The sequence below is a fragment of the Merops nubicus genome, unplaced genomic scaffold (assembly GCF_000691845.1).
Source record: "Merops nubicus isolate BGI_N331 unplaced genomic scaffold, ASM69184v1 scaffold14527, whole genome shotgun sequence".
Taxonomy (NCBI): domain Eukaryota; kingdom Metazoa; phylum Chordata; class Aves; order Coraciiformes; family Meropidae; genus Merops; species Merops nubicus.
In genome coordinates, this window is record NW_008619703.1 from 8375 (window position 1) to 25566 (window position 17192).

General features: G+C 48.3%; 1 protein-coding gene across 1 annotated transcript in view; it reads left to right on the forward strand.

The window, feature by feature from the left end:
• Positions 1-12233, forward strand: part of EHHADH (enoyl-CoA, hydratase/3-hydroxyacyl CoA dehydrogenase) — a gene marked incomplete at its 5' end in the record, with an annotated part of 16373 nt that extends 4140 nt beyond the window's left edge. The window contains 2 exons of the mRNA XM_008943893.1: positions 4505-4846; positions 10963-12233. Coding sequence (XP_008942141.1) covers positions 4505-4846; positions 10963-12233 — 1613 coding nt within the window. The remainder of the gene's footprint in view (positions 1-4504; positions 4847-10962) is intronic.
• Between the last annotated feature and the right edge of the window lie 4959 nt (positions 12234-17192).

Here is a 17192-nt window from a genome sequence, read left to right on the forward strand (position 1 = left end):
TAACCAGGCTATTGAAATACAATTCTTTAGGAATGATGGGTGATGCACTTCACCATTGCTTCTCAGCAAAACAAAGATACTTTGGTTCACTTATTTTGTCTGTTTTGAAGGAGAGCTCTGTTTCTCCATCTGTTGGGAGAGCAGTGAAATATTACTACTCTCCTAGGCAAATTATCCCACCAGTGTTTCCTCTGATGTACCCTCTGGGCTTCTGAACAATGCCCTGCCATCTATACCAGTACTGATGACAGCAGAAGTGTATCATAAAATGGGTAATAGATCCATTGCTAGAAGTGACAAACCAGCAAGAATTCCAGATTTCAACCAACGTTAGGTGAAATTGGGTGAAATTTAGGTATTTGTGTGCTTATCTCTGCTGTGACAGACATTGTGTAGTGGTTGAGAATTGTGAAAGTCAGTCTGCCCTTGGAGGAGAACCTCAGGAATGAATAATTGAACACTCTGTTCCTCAGGGGAACTTGCTTTCTTGAATTTATGTCCACTACTGGCAAATTCCTCCTCTGTAACTTCATCTTCTGTGGAAAATTCTTTTGAGAATTGACTTGTATAAGCCTACAAGGATCCTAGCTGGTTGATCAGCAGGTAACCTGTCCCAGTCCTATGCATAGAATCATATTCATTATTGGTGGTAGTTTATCTGTTCACTGCTAATTTGAGTTACCCCAGTAAAAAATGAGTAATGCCACTGAAGGTGTTTCACATCACACCATACACCAACAGGACTTTAAAAATCCTTTCAGCCTCTTTCCAGCAGCTTTACTGGCATTTGCAGTATGCACTTGAACAGTGAAAATATTGACAAGGTGACTAATCTTTATTTCCTGCTTGGAAAACCTCTCATTAAACCTTGCAGAAGACCATGGAAAGTTTTGATGCACCATTTAGCCTCAGGTTAGGCAATAATTTGCCAGAATGATGTGCCAAGAAACTATATGTTCCTTTTGAGTCATTCCTGTCTTCAGCCTTTGCCTAAAGTTAACATAATCCTCCTGCCATACAGATGCAAACTAGTGCTTTTATTTCTTTGTATCAAGCACTGACTCAGGGCTGCAGAAAAGATGACAGGCTTGCAGAGATGGTCTGGGGGTTTTTTTTGTTCACACTGAGTTCTATTTTCAGTGAACATTTTTTCAGATGATGTTAATAAAACCACAGACAGTTGCACAAGCAGCTTTCCACTGTTGAGAAAGCACCTTCACCCAGATATTTTTATGGATTATTCCTAATGAAGAACGACTTCAAGAGGAGTTCTGAAACAGTCCTAGGTGGCTGTAGAATCAGAAACTGCCTCCATGTATTCCTAAGTTAATTTTTTCATTGAAAAGCAGTTATTGTATATTGCAGATAGGAAGCAAGAATACATTCCTGGCCTTCTTCAGGCAAAATAAAGTATCTCCACTTCTGAAGGCATTTTTTAGAAGGAATAGACAGGAGCTAAATCCTCAGAGACAAGGAGAATGTTCTTTCATGAACTGTACTTGATAATCACTGCACTAATTCAAAGCTGCATGGCAGAATTTGGCCACCTGATGGCAACACAAAATTGGAAAAACTGCTGGGAGTGCTTGTGGCAGGCCCACCCCTTGCTGGCCTGCTGGAGTCCTCTGCAGCTGGGGGCAAAAATGGGTGCTGATCCTCTGCACAGCACACCTCTGGGAAGCTCTCTTCACCTAGAACCAGCCCTTGCTTTCCAATCACATCTGCTGATTGACCTTTATCTTCTCAGAGCACAGGAGGATCAATGGCTTGCACCAGAGAGCCCAGGAAAATCAGTTTGATTTAGATTGGCTCAAGCCTTGCAGGTATTAAACCCTGTGTGGAGAGAGGATTATGAGTTTCTGACTGTAAGCCAACAGGAGTCACTGTGGAGGAACCACGTGTTTCTTCTGGGTCTCATAAAACCCAAAGGAGTAACAGAGACTGCTCTGAGATAATTGCCTGCTTTAAATGGGGACTGCTGGAGAGAGCTTTCAGTTACAGTTGCAAGGGCCTTTAATGCATCATCTCTGGGCAGATGTACAACACAAACACATTTTAATCTCTCTCCAGGGCTCACGATTCTGGTTGCTGCCTTCTTGAGGTGGGAGGTCCAGCAAAGTGCCCCTTTGACACAGGCAGAGCTTGTGAAAGGTCTGACATTAACTGGTGTGTCTCTGGCAGGCCTGAGACCTCCAGCAGGTGCCAGGTTCTCAGAAATTCCTGGAATATCCTGAAGGTTTATAACTCTGGGATGATTTTTTTTTCCTTTAAGTAGCACAACATTTGATGCTACATGCTTAGATGTTGCTTTTGCTGATACAAATTCTATAGACTTTATCTGTCCTTTGTGCCACCTGGACTACAAACCCCAGTAAAGCAAAGCAGGTACCTGTGCTAGCTCCTGGGCATGAATGATGCTTCTCCCTGCAGCACACATGTCTGACACTGGTCATCATGTTCCTGCTGCTTTGATTGCAAAAAATCAAGCCACAAGTGCCCCACACTGATCTCTTCTTCCCAGGTTTGGATTCAGGTCATTTTTTCCTGTTCATGAACATGCCCTCAATTCCTATTAGCACTGCAGAAGCAAAGATGCTGCATGGAGAGGCTCTAGAAACACTTCACAAAACTCATTTAGCTTACAGCTAAGTAAGGGTTCTATTACAGGACCCTGAGGAGAGTTAATTTCTTTTTTAGCCCCATCAGTATTTGTGCTTACAAGTACTATTTGCTATCTGGAGACCAAGCTTAAAGGCTCCCAGTGGTATTCCTTATGACCAGTCATTTCTTTCCACATCAGATGTAATATGAAGTCCCCTGATCTGCCCAGTCTTAAGTTGCATTGCAGCCATCAGATCTGCTTGCTGGAACAAACCTGAGGTTTCCTCTTGTGATGAAATGAAACCCTCTGTTTAAGTCCTAAATAAAGCACTGTGGATAAAGAACATTTCTGCATTAAAGACATACATTAAGGGGAAGAAAGAAAAAAGGATTCAAAAATAAAGGAGCATTATCCTAAGTCCTGCAATAGTGAGAGATACAAACTATAGTCACTGTCAATGTGAAAACATTCTTTTTATGGACACTGATTACAAGGGAAGCTCCTTACACAGTGACTGTTCATTTTTGTGTTCTCTAAAAGGATTAATTAAAAGGCTTGAGTTCTGAAGGCCATTATTTCAGGAAATGACTTCTTCACTTGTCCTGGAAACTTTTGTTTCTCTTCAACATTGCTTGGTCTTAGAGGAAGAACTAGAGTCCAGACATGTTTTCTGAGAAACCATGATTGCAGCACTGCCATTATTCCTCTCTTCAGCTCCTGTGTATGTTTTCCTGCTCCTCAGTCTTCTGCTGATGCACCAGCACTTCCCTAACTCAGACAACAGGGAGAAAAAGGGGAGCTGGATGCAATATGCTGCCTCTGAAGGAAGGGTGCTCCTGTGGCAGAGCTCCTGCAAGAAAAGCTAGGGCAATGAGACTGGATGCCAGAGAGCTTCTCAGTGTAACCTTCTCATTAGAGGGGGGCCACCCACCCTCCTGCTTTGGTAGCAGTCCTGGCTGCTTCTGGGAGTATCACAGCTGCACAGTTCCCAGCCTGGACAGGGCTATGGTGACAAAAGGGTGGTTGGGAAAATGCTGGATGATTAGGAGGATACATCCTGAATTTCTGAGCTTGTTCCTCTTTACTGAGGGAAGCTGCCACTCAGAGTATAGGAACAGCCTGAGTATGGGCAGATCAGAGATCTGGTAGCAGGCACCAAGGTCTGTCCTTCTGAAGGGGATGGGGAGGATTCTGGCATCTGAAATGTGACTAACTTCACTCAATTAAAGTCCTTTCTAGGTATCACCATAGCAACCCCTGTCTGTAATGAGCCTCATGTATTTGTGTGGCTGCTTGACTGGCCCCTTGCTGACACAGAAGCATGAACTTTCCCTCATTATTCATTTGCTCCCCAGCTCATGCTGGGTGAGCCATCCTCTTGGGTAGGCCCAAAGTGAACAGAGGGACTCCTGCTGTCAGGGGAGGATTGAAGTCAGGGTCCATTTCCCAGCCTCTCTCAAAGGGTCAGAACCCTGGCTAAAGGCACCTGGGTAGCAAAGTCAATTGGGCATTGAGTATTAAACCATACTGGAGAAAAACTTCAGTCCTGAAGCTTATAGAAGGAGCCATATGAATGTGGCAGCTGAGGCTGTGGAGTAAGGGAACTGGAGAAGTCAAGGCATTCTGTGTAGCTGAGAAAATAAAGAATTACTTCTTTGAAATTGAAATCTTGTTTTGCAGCCTAAGAAAGGACTTGGAAAACTGCAATTGTCAGAGCAAACAGAAATCTAAAGAGAAACCTCAGTTCTAAACCCAGATCACTGTGCCATGCAAGCCCTAATGCAGTGAGCTTAGGAGGAAGGGAGGTAGCTGCACACCTAGCCTATGTAGAAAGGAGTGAAATCTGCAGGAAACTCCAGCTGTGGATGCTTTGTTCTCTAACTCCATCTTTCTGCCCCCCAGGCCAACCCCTGGGACCCCGGAGGCTCAGCCTGAAGGCAGTTCCAAAACTGCCCAACGTGGAAGCGTTCCTCAGCGAGGCTCTTGTGAAGGTGAAGAGGCAGGCCCGGGGCTGCCTGGCTCCAGAGCTGTGCTTCCAGGCAGTCAGGGCTGCCGCGGAGCAGCCCTTTGAGGATGGAGTCCGGAGGGAACGGGAGCTGTTCCAGGTGCTGCTGAGCTCGGGGCAGGCCCAGGCCCTGCAGTATGCCTTCTTTGCAGAGAGAGCAGTGCAGAGGTGGACGACACCCAGTGGAGCCTCCTGGAAGAGTGCTTCCCCACAGCCCATCCACAAGGCAGCTGTGATAGGTAAGGGAATGGAAAAGCTGCTGTGGGTGCTGCCCGTGCAGCTAGCAGCAGAGCTGAAAGGGAGTGGGATGAGGATAATGAGGCTTTAGTCCTGGCAGAAGGCTGAGGTGGGTGTCCCTGGCACCCATCACAGACAGAGACACTCCACACACCTAGGTGCATGCAAGGAGGGAAGCTGTCACTGCATGGGTAAGCTCAAATTCAGAAGAAAGCTCCCATCCCAATAGATGGTTACTTTATGCCACCTCTTTCTTTGGAAGAATAGCTTCCACTCACTTCAGAGACACTTCACCTCTGGACCATAAGCACCCTATTCCCTTTTAAATACTGAGTTTGGGTTGAATCCTGGCTTGGTTCCATGTTAGAAGCAGGTTTGCATTAAATTCTCCTCCTCCTGGCCTAGTGCTGTACTGCAAGTGCATGTGCACAGAGTCACTCAGGGATATATTAATACAAAAATGTTTTGACAGCTGTATTTTAAGAAGATTTCATCTCACTGGGATCCACTCCTGCCATTTTGTAGCCCAGCAAGATAATGCCTTCATTAATTTTTTATGAGAGCAATTTAAATAAAACATTTGATGCACTGCTGAGATTTTTTTTTTTAAAAAGTATCTCTCAGCTCACTCTGTTGATAGTAGCACTCAAGAAATGGTTAGACAAGTAATGGAGCACTTGGAAAACATCCATTCTGTTTCAGAAAAACCTCACCAGATCAGCACTGCTCTTTCCTGGGTACTTCTCAGACCTCTTCTGCTCTGCAATTTGAGCTCTCTAAAAGCTCATTTCAGACCACAGAAACACTTTAAAAAGTTCCCTTCTCTCCATTAGTTGCCATGCCATATTTATAGTGAAAATGGTTTTTGAACATTGGCTGTTACAGCATTCAGGTAAAGGGGCCTGGGTTACTGCCAAATTTATCACATGACTTTAAGAACACCATTTTGGACACATGCAAACCCAGACAGGTCAGTCCCACAACATGGCCTTAGGCAGGAAGAGCTTGTGTTGAAGCTTTGGAGGAATGACCAGCTGACCAGCACAGGAATTTTTGGCTACATACTGATAGATTGTGCCAGAATAATACCTTTGCAAAGCCCCAGCTGCAACCACAGTTTAGCCAGAAGGGCTGTTTAGGTCTGCTTATTTTGGCACTGTAACTGAGCTAGAGGGAATTCTGAGGACAAATGTAATCTCTGTATCAAAATTTTTAGTAGAACCCTAATCTGTATCATGTTTCCAAACTGAACTGCCTGGGCTATGTCTCCCATCCATTGGATTAAGGATTTGCACCTCATCTCCAGGCAGGTTTCTGCATTCTGGTATATGAATACTGGCAGGGAGCAGCTGCACCCCAGGGGTGGGGAGCCAATGGCAGTAACACCTCCCAGGGGCCAAAACCACAGAATCCTGAGAGTCTGGCTCTCAGAGATTCCCCCCCAAGGCTAGGCTGGAGTCACAGCTCCCTCAGCCTTTCCCCATGAGACATGCCCCAGTCCCTTAATCACCTTAGTGGCCCTTCACTAGAGTCACACCAATAAATCCACATCACTGGGGAGCCCAGGACTGGACACAGTAGTTCAGATAATAGTCTCATCAGTGCTAAGCAGAGGAGGAGGGGCACTTCCCTCAACCTGCCAGCAAGATTCCTCCTAATGCAGCCCAGCATACCCTTAGCCTGCTTTGCCACAAGCTCCTGTTGCTGCTTACAGTCAACTTGGTGTCCACCAAGACCCTCAGATCCTTTTCTGCAGAGCTGCCTTCCAGCCAGGCAGCCCCCAGCATATACTGGTGCATAGGACTGTGCTTCCTCAGCTGCAGGACTTTGCACTTCCCCTTGTTTAACTTCATGGAGCTCCTGTCAACCCATTTCTCCCTCTGGATGGCAGCACAACCCACTACTGGACCAATTATTTACAGTACCTGAGCAAGGCAGGAGGGCAGACCCAGAGATCATGGCCAGGGTCTGCTAGGAGCACAGATGATCAAGCAAAGCTCACCTGAAGGTGCAGGTCTGAGGTAAATTTGGGAGGCCAGTCTGCAGGCTGAGGTCTGGATCAACAGTGTCCATAGCCACAGTGAGACACCAGCATTCCCCCAACACAGCTTAGGAAAGCCCTGAAGGCCTAAGTCTGAGCTTAAATGGGGCTCCAAGGCCAATGGGAAGTGTGTGGGTGGAGGCTCCAGGTGTAGCTGGTCAGGGTCACTAAAGCTCATCAGTGTCCTCACTTCCCAAGACTCCTAAAGCCTTTTCTGAGTCGTTGCTTCTGCCTGTGCAGCAGAGTTGCAGCTTGCTTTGCTCAGGCTGGCTGTGCAGGTTACACTTCATCTGATAAGTGACTTCTCTTCTGGAGGTTATTGATCTCCTCCTTTTAACTCTGAATCCCACACCATATTAAGTGTCACTGCTTTCCATCACTCCTTTCTGCAGCTGCACTGTGCATTTTCTCCCTCCTCTGAAAGGTTTTCCTCCTATCCTGCCTTTTGATACCAGTGAAATTACAAGTCCATTAGGACAGGCATAGAGCATGCCAACACAATCATATTTTGTCTTTCAGGCTACTGTAACAAAGAGTCATTCTCCAGACAGTGCCATGCTGTACAATAGCTCATAATTCCACATTCCTGATCTTAGGTAGATTCTTGCAGCACAAGAAATCATAATCTCAGAGATTATTTTTGAGGGACTGACATGTTTTAAATAGTGCTGCTCAGCCTTAGGTAATCCAGAGTCTCCTCTCTGTTTCACTGCAGAGAGAAGGGCAGTCAGGGCAAGATGTTGCCTCCTTTTTGGGTGGTCAGAAATTGTGCAGACCCCACTTTCCAACAGGCTGTGCTGGTGCACACACCAGAACTATGTTGCATTATGCTGCTGCTTCTTTTATTGCTGCACAACAGGAAGCAACTGAGAAGCTCACACTGACTTCCTCCTCCTTCAGTACCTTCCCTGTAGGCACAGAGGACCCTTAGGGTATGGAAGTAGTGCCATGAATGGTGGGGGAACCTTGTTTTGTGGCTCCTCTGTCCATCCAGGATTAGCAGGAACTTGGAGGGAGCTGGCACATCACTTGCTGACCGTGTCTGAATGGAGATTCAACATCAAGGATGATCTCTCATTTTTGTGGGCATGCTGGATAGATAGCATTGCTGAGGAACTGGCAGCTATTCCTGTGCAGTGCTGGCTTCCCACCAGCTGCCTTTGTCTGCAGTTGGCTCAGTGAAAGACTGACAAGTGGGTGACACCCAGCTATGTGGGAACCCTCCTGCCCTTGGCCTAGCTGTCCTTGGCTGTTTCATCCACGGGCAGTGTCACCTACTTCATTTGCTTCTGCTTCTTCTGAGCTTGGACTCCTGTCTCTTTCCACTTTCTCTGCTTCCTCAGAGTTCTCTGTCCCTTCTGCAGTCTTCCCTGCTTGCCTTCAGCATCACATTTTTTCTGCTTGAAATGAATACCCTGAAAGAGAGAAAGAAGCAGCTCCAGTTTGCAGCCGTCCGCCACCGCCGATTGCTCATTGTTGTTTTTAACAGGAAAACTGGAACAGCCTTTGCATATTTTTACCAATCTATAAAGTATTATTTCCATTGCCTGGCATTTTAAAGGGCAAATATTCATCACAGTTCAGAGTACTTTCCACTGATGTGTATTTCTCCAGTGTGTGTGTGACTGTACGTTAATTGCTCTGTACGTATTTTGACTTCGTTTGGTTTTGAAATTTGTTTTTAAAATCCTTCCATTAATTTTGCATGATTTTTCACATTCTAAGTACCTCGTGTCGCAGATCAATAATTAACAGTCATTATTCACTCAGCTTGCCCAGCAAATGGATTTGTCATATCCCTATTTGGCCTGAAATTACATGGGTTCAAGGGTAGTTTTATTTATCTGTCAAAGCTATGGTTCACAACACAAGCCCAGCAGCAAGATGGTTAGACACTCTTCTCTTTCCTGAAGCTGATTTCAGTCTTCCTTTGAAAGATGTGCCTTGGGCATGAAAGATGGCAACACAGCTCTGAAAACCATCCCCTGTATGGAAGATAAGAATAAAGGGTTTTTTTCCCTGATTTGGGAGAAGTTAGAGCACTACTGAGGAAGAAAATGGAACGTACAGTAGAAATGGTGGAGTGGTTCCTAGCTGTGTTTTGGTCTGTGTGTTCTGAAATGCAACATTTCTCTTTCTTTTACAGCCTTCTACACATGTAAGGCCCAATGATTCTCTACCATTTTTTTTCTACTCTAATATATTCTTCCCCAAAATCACTCGCCTTTAAAAAGAGAGTCCTCAGAAATGCTTCTTTCTCTGCTAGATAGGCAAATCTGTCTTAGTTTTACAGCCCAGTTTTAGAAAATATTTCCAGGGGATTCATGTTGTGCAAGCTTTAATGTAACAAAACCCTTGGGGCTTTCATTACTCTCTCTGCCAGCTTCATTAAACATCATTTCACTGTAGAGTTATGTAGTAAGTTGAGAGACAGCTTTTCTAGGTCAGAAACAAGCTTGGCAAGCTCATATCTTATCTATAAGCCTATTACTGTCACCTAGAAAGTGAAGGACCACAAGCATGTATGCCTGTCTATCATGGGATGGCTAAAACCTCCACAGGAGCACTCATACTACTGGGGATGAAAGCAAATGGGAATCAGCTAACACCACTGCAGAACTTCCATGGAAAAAGAGGCTGGAGAATCTCTGCTCCTGGAAGAGGTTTTGATTTAGGAAGAAGCAGGGTGTTCATACTGCAGGAGAAGTGCTGAGGTTTCAGTCAGGAGGCTGAAGCTGAGAGGAACAGGAGTTAACAAGGCCCAGGATGTCTGCATTATTTCTTCAGCAGGGCATGGAAATTCTAGGGAGAAACAGAAGCCCCAGGTCTTCACCCTGGAAAGGAAAAGACTTCCAAAAAAAGCAGGTTTTTTGGGTGGAAAAAAGCAGTTCTTGTAGCTGACCAAAGAGAGGGAGAAAGCTGTCTCTGGCTGTACCTGCTACCCCGTGCAAGGCTCTGAGTCCCCAGCACAGCGTGAGGAGCTGTTTGGGTTTGGGCTTTTTCAGTCAGCAAACCACAGACACTGAAATCCTAAGAACTGATTCATGTTATTCTAGTTTTATTTTCACATTTGGTTTTAGTAGCACTTGATTATGAAGTAACAAATCTAATTTCCTAGAAAGGAACTTCAGCATTTCCTTGGGAGTGCAATGTTTTATTAAGCAGGCTGCCAGATAGTGATGGTTGTAAAAACTATTTTCCTGGGGCTAAACAGGGAAGGTTTTAAATGTCTTGTGGGTCCACTAGCTGAGGGTGGACAGAACTACACCAAGGGTGTGTAGCTTGTAGGAGAAACATACTACCTTGTCTGACCTTGGTTGTTGGAACTTGTTTAAATGATGACATCATTTCAGCTCTTCTTTACAAAGCTGCTTTAGGCAAATTTTTTTAATCCCCTTGTTTCTGTTGATTCGTTTATCTGATGTTCATTTGTAAACCTGGGATTAAAAAAAATTGCTTCTTACAGAATTATAACAAACCTGTGCTTAGCCTGGTTGTTGCTTTATTTAGGATATTAATAATCCTCCCATTCAGATGCTTTGCACTTTTAAAGCTGGTAAAATTGTGCTGGTCTTCTTTTACCAGTTTGTATTAGCTTAGTCCAAAAAGCTTCGTGGGGGAGCTGGATAGATAACGTGGGTTGTCAGTCACAGGAGAGTGTAAGTGTAAATTACATCTCTGGATGTAATGGAGGGCAGAGCTGATGGAAGGGCTCAGAAGGAAGGAAAGGATCAAGCCAGTATTATTAAGTGAGGCTGGTTTCCAGAGGTATAAAACTTTGCAGGGAGCAGACGTGAATCCCATGGTCTGCACACACTGGAGGGAATCTCACTGGTGTTTTGTAAGCTTGAGAGGACATTAACTTGCCTTTATGCCACTGCTTTTCAAACATTTAGGCTCACTGAAAGAGAGCATTCACCTTCCTTTTTCCCAGCCTGCAATTACTGTTTTCTGTCTGTGCACTACTCATTTTACAAAGGCTTCCACTTTTTATCCCATTTACATGGAAATGCTACTGAGAATAATTTTAACCTTTTCTGTTCAGAGTCTCTGACTCTGTCTCACTTTTGTCCCTAGGGCTGGGAACAATGGGCCGAGGCATTGTGACTTCTCTGGTGAAGGCCAACATCCCCGTGGTAGCCCTGGAGCAGGATCTGGAGTGTCTGAACACAGGAAGAAAAGCTGTGATGCTCCTTTTGGAACGTGAGGCTATGAAAATGGGGCAGGGTGCCCAAACCCTGGATTTCCATAACCCTGCACGTCTCCAGTTCACCCTGGACTTTGATGTGTTACGTGATGTAGATCTAGTAATTGAGGCTGTGTTTGAGAACATGCCACTGAAGAAGGAAATATTCCACAAGCTCTCAGCCATCTGCAAGCCAGGGGCCTTTCTGTGCACAAACACATCAGCTCTGAACGTCGATGAAATAGCTTCTGCCACGAGCCGCCCGCAGCAGGTCATTGGCACACACTTCTTCTCCCCTGCTCACGTGATGAGGCTGTTAGAGATCATCTATGGCCACCACACATCCCCCACCACCATTGCCACTGCTATGCAGCTAGCCAAAACGCTGAAGAAAGTTGGAGTGGTGGTAGGGAATTGTTTTGGGTTCGTTGGGAATCGAATGATGTTTCCTTACGTACAGCAGGCAGTGTTCCTTGTAGAGGAGGGAAGCAGACCAGAAGCAGTAGATCAGGTTCTTGAGGATTTTGGGTTTAAGATAGGACCTTTCCGAATGTCTGATCTCGCTGGGCTGGATGTGGGCTGGAGGTCCAGAAAGGGCCAGGGCCTCACTGGAGCCTCCCTGCCTCCAGGAACGCCCGCCCGCCAGCGGCAGGGCCGCCGCTACAGCCCGCTGCCTGATCTGCTGTGTGAGCATGGCAGGTTTGGGCAGAAAACAGGCAAAGGCTGGTACCAGTATGAGAAGCCTGGGGGCAGGACAGCCAGGCCAGACCCGTGGCTTCACAGCTTTCTGTCCCAGTACAGAGACACCCATCGCATCAAGACCCGCTACATAGACCAGGAGGAAATCCTGGAGAGGTGTTTGTTCTCCCTCATCAATGAGGGGTTTGACATCCTGGCTGAGGGAATAGCATCGGGCCCAGAACACCTGGATGTGGTTTATATCAATGGCTACGGGTGGCCAAAGCACAGGGGTGGCCCCATGTTCTATGCTTCCACCGTTGGGCTCCCTCACGTCCTGGCTAAGCTGCAGAAATACTCTGAGGCCCACCCTGATGTTCCTGGGCTGCGGCCCAGTGCCCTTCTGAAAAAGCTGGTAGCTATGGGGAACCCTCCCCTCAAAGAGTGGATGTCCTACCTCAGCCAGCAGAGCAACAAGCTGTGATTTGGTTGATGTTTACTGGACACACTTGATGGAGGCTGAGCTCCTGCCACAGATGCTGTAATTGTCTTGACCAATCAAACCCAAAGTGCTACAGGCCCATAAACAATGTCACTGACCTTCCTGGGCCGTTGCAGAGAATAACTCTGGCCTATGATCTATCTCAATCCCCCTCTTGCTGCAGGTAACCACTGCCATCACCCACCCTTCCTTCTCAGCACCAGGCTCACCCACCTTCTTTCAACACTGCTGTGTAGAGGTCTGTGTCATCTTGCCCTACCTTCAGATCTTCACAGCTGTACATGTCTTCCAGTCTGTCTGGATGTAAAGATAATTGACCTGGGGAGAGCAGGTTGGGCAGGGAGCTGGGGGCAGGGCTGGTACCCTCTCTCCTCCCTGCTGCAGAGAGTCTAATAGGTGACAGAAAAGCCACAGACACATGGACCTGACTAACCTGGCCTGTGGTGTTGGCTCACGACTGGCCTTCTGCATCCAGACTCCATCCTCCATTATCATCACCCCCATCCGGCTTTGTCCGAGCAGAAACACCTTCTGGCATCTCCTAAGTGTGGATAGATGTTGCCATCACCCCCCCATCTTGCCTGCCTGCTGCTGCCAGGTTTTGGGGGTCAGCGTGCTCTAATTGCCCAGGTTGGAACACAGCCTGGCACCTAGCAGAGTTCCAGAGGGGCAGAGGGCACACTGAGGAGGGCACAGCTCACGAGTGGAGCAGGCAGGGGCGGTGCTGCAGGCAGGCAGGGAGCTGGCAGATCTCCAGCAGAGAGCAGAGCAGGGGGAGAGCTAGCCAGCCTTGAGGCCTTGGGACAAGGTCTCCCATTTCTTGTGTCTTCTGAATGCATCTTCCACTCTAGTGCTTGGAATAGGTTGGTCTGGGTTCCCTCCTCAGGGACTCTGGATGTCTAACTTTGCTTCTTATTCTAATAAAACCATTTTGATTATCTAATGACAGATTATATGGTATCATATGGGACAGCAGAAAAATGTGCTTGTTCTTTGGTTTCTCTCCATTGCTTCTCTACATAGAAGAATTAGGTAATTTTCCTCTTTGTGGGGGAGTGTACATCTGAAAAGGCTGCATGCTTTTTTCTTCTTAAATATGTCTTATTTTGCCCTTTATCTACCCCTCTCCTTCAGTGGGTGAGGATGCAAAACAGGGCAGGAAACCTTTCAGAAGTGACAAGCAAACCCAAGTGCCTGGTTCCAGGAGGGATTTTGCTCCAGGACCAGAGAAGGAGCTAACTCTAGGGCCAGCAAACTGCTGCAGGTCACCCCAAACCACTCGTGTGCCACAGCTGAGGGCAACCCAGAGTCTGCTTGAAGGCACAGCACTGCTCCAACCGAGCAGGCTCTGCTGACACGTTACACAACAGCCCTGGCTGGTGCTGGTGGCTGTTGTGTCACCCACAGGACAGCTCTGGACACGAAGCACTGCCTGGGCTACCATCCCTCCTGTGCCTGGTGCCACGGTGTCCAGGAGAGGGCAATTCCCCTCGCAGCAGGAGTGGGCTGTGGAGGAGAGGGCATGCCCTTCCTCTGGAGGAGACAGCCTGCTCTTGGGATATCAAGACCCACCAGCTCCCACCCCGTGGCCCAAACTCCTCTCCTCACCTGCAGCACTCCTGTGCTGGTGCATCTGATGCACCCATCCCCCTCCTGCTCTCCCCACACGGAGATGACCACGAGCAGAGGCTGCTCACAGGGCAGAGGCTGCTCACACCAGGAGCCTCTCTCCCAGCAGAGGTTCAGCTGTGAACTGGTACAGCCCAAGGCAGCAGGGCATTGATCCGTGGGGGTGACATCTGGGGCAGCCCCTGGTGACAGTGCCGCTGCTCAGAGGTTGTGTTTGCAGCCCCAGGAGCTCCAGGCCCCCCACACCCAGCCTGTGGAATTCCTGCCCTGCTCCTGGCAGGGTGGAAGTGTGCTGAAGGGCAACCACACAGCAGCCTGTGCTCTGCAGCCTGCCTCAAAGCCCTTGGTGTCTGCTGGCATGCAGTCGAATCTGAAAGCACCAGCCTCTCCTGGGGGCTTTTTGGTGTCAAAATAACAGCCTTGCAAGGTCCCCGAACAGCCCAAATATGCAGCAGTACCAGAAATATGCCCACGAGTGAAATGTTTCCTTGTTTCATAAGGAGAGAACATGGCCCCACACAGGAGAACTTGGTAACCACTTGGTACCAGATTAGTTTTCCCACCTGTCTTTTTAAACCAGCTCATTATTTTCACTCAGTGAGAAAATACCTGTTCAAAATGTTTTCCAGGTGGAACCATCCCTACTGGTGAGGAACCTCCTTGGCTCTGCTAACTTCTTCTGAGCCCAACTGTAGGTGAGCATGAGCTGGGGTTGTACAGGCCTTGGTGACACACACACTGCAAGCTGGCTCCAGCCCAGCCTTCATCTCTGGGCCCTGCTTCTTCTTTCATGGGAGTGTCTGGCTCAGATCTCTTTGTGCACAGTGGGGCCGCCCGCTCTCAGAGCTCAGGATATTCAGTCTCAGCCCTGCCAGGACCCGTGAGCTCTCACATGCAGCTGCAGGATTGTTAGATGTCTTTAATTAAGTCGGTGAACTCTGCCAGTGCAGCAGATGCCTCCATTAACTGCTCAGCCACGGGCATTTTGCACAACAGTAACGAATGGGAGCGCAGCAAAGGAGGGAATTGCTTTAGCTTTGATCAGCATCCCCCGCAGCACTGGGCCTTCAAAGGGAGGGGAAAAGCTCCCTGGGTGATGGTGTGCTCAGCAGCACTGTCCTGCAGCACATGGCTGAGCTGGATGGGGGGCTTGAGTCTCGGCAGAGGCACCGACACCTGCTTCTGTAGCCCATAGTTCACCTTCCTTTATTTCTTTTTAACAGAAAGTGATCTTAGAGCCCAGCTGGGGGCTGAGAGCAGCTCTGGAGGTGAAATAGCAGTGGAGAGGGAAAGCTTCACGCCAGCAGATAGAAGAGGCAGTTCTCCTGGGCGTGGGGGTTTCACGGGAGCTGAGCTGCATCCCTTTCACTGCTGGTGGGCTCCAGGGAACAGGAGGACAACAGGACAGTGTCAGAAACGCCTGACTTTGCAGTCTGCTTCTCCTCTGCTCGCCAACAGCTGAGCAAGGTCCTGAAAGTTTGCAGGTTTCAGTGGGATTTCAGCAAAATAAAGGCAGGCAAGTCTGGAGGAGTGAGTCAGAGAATTCGCTTTCCAGCACAGTTAACCCTGGAGACATTTAAAACCCACGGGCTTGTGAAGCTCCCTCAGTCCTGATGAGCAGTGCCAAGGAAAGCTCCAAGCCCCCTGCTGGGTGCAGCTGGGCACCCATCTCCTGCCCCATTTGGCCGAGTTTAACGGGTCCTGTCCCTGAGGCATGGTGTGAACCTCTCTGCCACCCTCAGCCAGCTCCGCCTGCTTTTGTGCCAGCAATCGAAACCAGCCCCAGAAACGTCCCCTCTGCCTGGTGCAAAGCTCTCCCGTGAGCTGTAGGCGACCAGCTCCTGAGAGGGAGAGGCTGGAGCCCCTGCTTGCACCTCCCAGGACATGCCAGTATAAGCTGGGATGTGGTCGTGTGTGCCCAGGGCTCGCCTGGCACCGAGATGCTGCAGGAGGACGTGGGAGGCTCCCCAGGACCTGGCACGGGCAGGAAAGGTGACAGCAGAGCAGGTAGGAGCTGGCTGCCCCTGTGCATGGCAGTGAAAGGAGCTGGGTGTACCACGGGGGAGCCTTCCAGGCCTCCCCACTCTGGCACCCTGCCCCCCTGCCAGGGCAAAGCGCATGTCTCCCTTCTGGAAATGAGGGAGGGTTCAGTTCAGAAGGGACCAGCAGGACCATTTTGTGTGGCCTCCATCACAACACGTGCCACAGGCAAGCCACGCACCATCCAGCTGGTTAAACTCCATCCTCCAGCACCTTTGCTTTGGGGGGAAGGGTCCTGAGGGTGTGTGGGTGAGCAGTATTGTGTAAATGCACGTGACAAATGGTCTGGGAGCCTGAGCAGGGGACAGGGCAGTGCAGGGGGCAGGGGCTGCTCACCTGTACCTGCTGTTTTGGGGGTCTCAGCCGTGTGCCTGGCTCAGCACTGCAGGGAGCTGCTCCGTGCTGTAAATCAGGGATGACAGGCAGAGGTGGTCCAAAGCCTCAGTCCAACTTTGCTCTGCAGCTATGACCCACATGCACATACCTGATGACAGTGATACACCTGCCCCTTGGTTGGTTTTAAGCTCTTTTTGTTGGCAGGAAGGAAATTATTCTCTCAGCTCATCTTCAGGAGGGTGTACAGCAGGGTGACACCTCTGGGAACTAGCCCAAGGACAGACCCCAAAGGAATTGTCTGGAAATATTCTGGAGAACAAAGAAAAATAAGTATTTTTTACTACTTCTGACAAAGAGCTACAGGGTATTGTAGAAAGGATAAGTGACTATGAAAATGGCCAGTTTGATTTCTGTTCTTGTAGAAAGCTGGGTTCAGCTCTCAGTACTGAGCAGAGGGGCAAAACCCCACAATTTACTTTCAAATGTGACAGGGAAACGAGCCCACCAATACATTAGAAAACAAAATAAAATAGCCACTGCTCAAGATAAATAGAAACTTTTGTTTTGGCCTAAAGAAATGATTGCTGGAAAGCAACAACACACTTCCACGTCCTTATTAACCAGAATTATATCTACTGATTATTTTACAAAACGGAAGATAAACTTTATCAGTGTTTTTAAAGTCATTGCATGCTTAGGAAGGACTGGTGTTCCTGATGAGGTGACCTGAGGATAAGTGGCATGAAGAATAAGACACAAACCCAGAAGGGCCTGTGCCACGTGTGCAAGCAGCTCGCTCTCCTGCTCCATCGCCCCCGGCGCTGCAGGGACGGGCTGTGTCCACCAAGAGCCACACGCTTGGAGCGCCCCGGGTCACTTGTAGCTGGATCATGTCATCGAGCCTCCTTGGCTCCTTCTCACGCTCTTTGGAGGCCG